Source organism: Gossypium arboreum, chromosome 1 (assembly GCF_025698485.1).
Source record: "Gossypium arboreum isolate Shixiya-1 chromosome 1, ASM2569848v2, whole genome shotgun sequence".
Taxonomy (NCBI): domain Eukaryota; kingdom Viridiplantae; phylum Streptophyta; class Magnoliopsida; order Malvales; family Malvaceae; genus Gossypium; species Gossypium arboreum.
Genome location: NC_069070.1, coordinates 60,195,846 through 60,201,127, shown reverse-complemented (window position 1 = coordinate 60,201,127; position 5,282 = coordinate 60,195,846). Strand labels below are relative to the sequence as shown.

The following is a 5,282-nucleotide window of genomic DNA, read 5'->3' as shown; positions in this document are numbered from 1 at the left end:
TACCAATTAAAATATTACATATGTATTTTTACTTATCACCCCCTTGTCTCTTAAGGTTTATTTGCTAACTTAGTTCCTTGGCTTTTCTTATAGTTTATAATTAAACTTTCACACTTTATTCAATCTAGTCCTTTCACTAAATTGACCTTAATTAAACTAAATTTGTTTCATTAAAATCTAATTAATCTCTCACTTAACTTCGTAAATATTTCTAATAAATATCTAAAAAACTTATTTTCAGAATCGAAGACCCGATAATTCACTTTTTCGATGACCTTAAAATTTGGGTCGTTACATTTCTCCCCCTTAATAAATTTCGTCCTCGAAATTTACCTGAAAAGAGATGTGGGTACTGTGACCTCATTGTATCTTCCGGTTCCCATGTTGCTTCTTCAATATTATGACTTCTCCATAACACTTTTACTAAGGAAAATCGTTTATTATGTAATTCCTTTACCTCACGTGCCAATATCTTAACCGGTTCTTCTTCATATGACAAATTAGGTCGAATCTCTATATCTTCAGTTGAAATCAAATGAGACGGATCTCATCGGTATCTTCTTAACATAGAAACATGGAAAACATCATGAATATTTTGTAATTCAGGAGGTAGACCTAAACAATATGCCACCGGTCCAATTCCTTCTATAATCTTATATGGTCCAATATATTGTGGACTAAATTTTCCCTTCCGACCAAATCTCAAGATTTTCTTCCAAGGAGAGACTTTAAGAAATACTTTGTCTCCAACTGAGTACTCAATGTCCCGTCGTTCCTGATCTGCATACGATTTCTACCTATCGAAAGCTGCTTCCAATCGTTTTCGAATCTTTCTAATAGTGTTTTCTGTTTCTTGAATTAACTCTGGACCAACCACTTTTCTTTCATTCAATTCCGTCCAACACACTGGTGGTCGACATCTCCGACCATATAGAGCTTTATACCGTGCAATTTGAATTCTTGATTGGTAACTATTATTATACACAAAATCAGCCAATGGTAAATACCATTCCCAATTAGATTCAAAGTCAATCATGCAGGCTCGGAGCATGTCTTCCAAAACTTGTATTACCCGTTTAGATTATCCATCAGTTTGCAGATGAAAAGCTGTACTTAAATGAAGTTGAGTACCAAGAGACTCATGTGGATCTCTGTCAGAAATTATTGATTCTAGAATACCGTGTAACCTTACAATTTCTCGAATATACACCTCCGCATGTTTCTATAGTGACCAGTCAGATCTAACGGCTATAAAATGAGCTGATTTCGTAAGTCAGTCAATGATTACCCAGATAGCATTCTTTTTACTCATAGACAGTGGCAACCCAGTTACAAATTCCATTATTATTCGGGCCTATTTCCATTCAGGAATACAAATAGGTTGAAGCAACCCTGTTGGAACTTGATGTTCAGCTTTAACTCGTTAACATTTTAAACATTTAGCCATATATTCCACTATATCTTTCTTCATACCCGGCCACCAATACAGTTCCCGTAAATCACGATACATTTTTGTTCCTCCAGGATGTAATGCAAACTGACTATTATGAGCTTCTTGAAGAATTAATTCATTTATTTTAGAAGTAGTTGGAATACAGAGCCGATTCTAAAATCTCAAACAATCATTTTCGTCAATACTCAACTTCCCTGCTGTATCGTTTTTTACCATCTCCTTTTTCTTCATTAATTTGTCATCTTTCAACTGTGTTGATCTAATCCGATCAAACATTACTGGTTTCACTCTTAATTCGGCCAAGAGTCCTCCCTCATCAATAATACTGAGCTGTGCAAACATCGCTCTCAATTCTATTGCATCTTCTCTACTCAGTGCATCAGCTACAACATTAGCTTTACCTGGGTGATAATCTATGACACAACCATAATCTTTCAAAAGCTCTATCCATCGTCTTTGCCTTAGGTTCAGTTCCTTTTGAGAAAGCACGTATTTCAGACTTTTATGATCAATATAAATAAGGCCCTTTTTCACTGTATAGGTAATGTCTCCAAATTTTCATGGTAAATATCACAGTTGCTAATTCTAGATCATGTGTCGAATAATTGCGGTCATGTGGTTTCAATTTCCATGAAGCATAAGCAATTACCTTTCCGTTTTGCATCAGTACACACCGAAGACCATTTAAAGAAGCATCCTTGTACACAATGAAATCTTTTCCCGACTCTGGCAAAGTCAATATTGGTGCCTCTGTCAACATTTGCTTCAAAATTTCAAAGCTTTTCTAACACTGCTCACTCCAAACAAACGGAACATTCTTTTGCAGTAACTTTATCTCGGTAAAGCTATTTTTGAAAATCCATTCACAAACCTTTGATAATATCCAACCAATTCAAGGAAACTACGTACCTCTGACACATTTCTGGGAATTTTCTACTGAAGTATGGCTTCAAACTTTTTTGGATCTACTCTTATCCCATCTATTGATACTACATGACCAAGGAATACAATCTCCGTTAACCAAAACTCACACTTACTCAATTTCCCATATAATTGTTTCTTTCGCAATATTTGCAAAACAATTCGAAAATGCTGCTCATGTTCAGTTTCAGACTTCGAATATACTACAATATCATCTATAAAAACCACTACAAATTGATCCAAGTATGGCTAAAAAATTCGGTTCATAAGATCCATAAAAGCAGCCGGAGCATTGGTTAACCCAAATGGGATCAACAAAAATTCATAATGTCCATACTGTGTACGAAATGTTGTCTTTGGTACATCGGTCTCCTTTACCTTCAACTGATAATATCTCGACCTCAAATCAATTTTTGAAAATATAGAAGCTCCTTTTAGTTGATCAAATAGATCATCAATGCGAGGTAACGGGTATTTATTCTTGATAGTCACCTTATTCAACTGTCAATAATCAATACACAACCGCATCGAACCATCTTTCTTTTTAACGAATAACACTGGAGCTCCCCACAGTGACGTACTAGGTCGTATAAAACCTCGATCCAATAAGTCTTGCAGTTGTACCTTCAGCTCCTTCAACTCAGTAGGTGACATTCAATATGGAGGCATTGACACTGGATCCGTACCCGAGTATACATCAATCAGAAATTCAACTTCTCAATCAGGAGGTAATCTAGGCAATTCTTCAGGAAACACATTAAGAAATTCACATACAGTTTGAACTTTTCTGCACTGACTCTCAACTGAATCAGAATTAATAACATATGCTAAGAAAGCAGCAGACCCCTGATTAAGAAGCTTACTAGCCTTAATTTCTAAAATAACACGAATAGTCCCACTGGTCCGAATACCCTTTACTTCGATTTTATCATCATTTTCATTCTGAACAGTGAATTTCTCTTTATAACAGTCCAAAATTACTCCATGTTCTGACAACAAAGTCTCCAAATGGCATACTCAACAGATCAACAGAAAAGATTTTATCCTGAATCATTAATGGACATCTTCGACATATCTGATTCACTAACATAGTTTACCCCAATGGATTAGACACTTCTATCGTTACTTTGGACAATTCAGGTTTTAAGTTTCCCGTCTCAACCAGTATTGTATTGACATAATAATGTGACGATCCTAGATCTATTAAAACATAAACGGGTTCTGTAACACCCCGTACCCGAGACCGTTGCCGGAGTCGAACACGAGGTGCAAACAGACTTAATTCATTTATTTGCACAGTCCATTTTAAAATTTCTAGACAAGCTGGCTAACTGCGTCACTTTCACCTTAAAAATCATATCTCAAATTTCAAAACTCGAAAACCAGTTCCGTAAATTTTTCATAAAACTAGACTCATATTTCCATCTACAAGTTTTTTTCTCGAATTTTTGGTCAAGCCAATTAGTATAGTTTATTAGTTAAAGTCTCCCCTGTTTCAGGGTTCGACTACTCTGACCTTCATGCATTATTACTTAGATATCTCCCTGTAAGAGCTTCAATACTTATACCGTTTGTTGCTAAAGAAACTAGACTCGAAAAGGAATCTATAAATATATGGTATGACTTCTAATTATCTCTGGTTAATTTATAAAGAATTTCCAAATTCAGAACAGGGGATCCAGAAATTACTCTGCCCCTGTTTCACGAAAACTTAAACATCTCATAAAATACGGCTCATATGATCATTTCGTTACTTTCATATGAAAATAAATTCATCAAGGTTCGATTACATAATTTATTCACTATTTAATTCCATTCCTACTATTTTTAGTGCTTTTCTAATCCACATCACTGCAAATTGTCAAGATCTATTTTAAGGTAAACTTTACCTAATTCATGGTTTTCCATGGATTAACTAGAATTTGTCATACATAGCACCCAAATGATCATGATTAACCATTCCAATGGCTAATCGTTTCCAAACATTTCCATACCCCTCAATGAACAACATACAAAATGATTATAATGCTATGCTCAAAGTATATATAAGCCATTTTCGCATGGCTATCCAAATTTATACAATACCAAAAGGTACATGACCGACAACAAAAGGGTAGTCCTATACATGCCATTTTCAGAGTTCAACTAAAAGAGTACCAAAAGGGCTTTGATAGTGTGGACGACTTCAACTTTGACAATCCCGAGTCTGATAGTTGACGAACCAAAATCTATAAAATAGAGAATCAAAGAAACGGAATAAGCATTTAATGCTTAGTAAGTTTTGAGTAATGAAATCATGCACAACTGAAGTATAGCATTCATATGACTAAATGAATAATTTCATATACACATATTCTCACAATCATACCTACTTCACATTTCCAACCTTTATATTCATACATAAGGGATCAACTTAACCAAAGGCCGGAAGCTTATTAATCGACTGGGCGAATACTATTTAAAAGGAATCAACTATTCCAATGCATACTCGAAACATACCTCATCGTTGGGATTTTACGAGCGTATTAATTGAGATTATTACAGCAAGATCGCCCATTCCCAAACCAAGTACCCTCGGGATTTAGCCGGATATATCTACCCGCTCAACTGCCTTCGGGACTTAGCCCGGATATAGTAACTCGCACAAATGACTTCGGGACTTAGCCCGGTTATAGTAGCTCGCACAAATGCCTTCGGGACTTAGCCCGATTATAGTAGCTCGCACAAATGCCTTTGGGACTTAGCCCGGTTATCATCCGAATATTCATGCACATATCAATAAATCATGACACATCTATATTTCATTTTCATAACTAGAATTCAAGCACAAGTCACTTATCAAGCATTATCATTTTCGGTTCAATAGCTACATACAAAGAGCATGATTTTGATTTGCTTATAACATGAT

General features: G+C 35.5%; 1 protein-coding gene across 1 annotated transcript; it reads right to left on the bottom strand.

Moving 5' to 3' along the window:
* Positions 1-1,606: 1,606 nt before the first annotated feature.
* On the bottom strand, positions 1,607-2,213 carry LOC108481192 (uncharacterized). Its single transcript, XM_017784355.1, has 2 exons — positions 2,103-2,213; positions 1,607-1,927 (listed from the first exon to the last, which is right to left on the bottom strand). The coding sequence occupies exons 1-2, from the start codon at positions 2,211-2,213 to the stop codon at positions 1,607-1,609; spliced, it is 432 nt and encodes a 143-aa protein (XP_017639844.1).
* Between the last annotated feature and the right edge of the window lie 3,069 nt (positions 2,214-5,282).

Coding starts and splice junctions, on each gene's coding strand:
- LOC108481192 (XM_017784355.1), bottom strand. CDS start 2,213: ATGTTGACAGAGGCACCAATATTGACTTTGCCAGAGTCGGGAAAAGAT. Junction 1,928..2,102: donor TACTGATGCAAAACGGAAAG/GTAATTGCTTAT, acceptor CTTTCTCAAAAG/GAACTGAACCTAAGGCAAAG.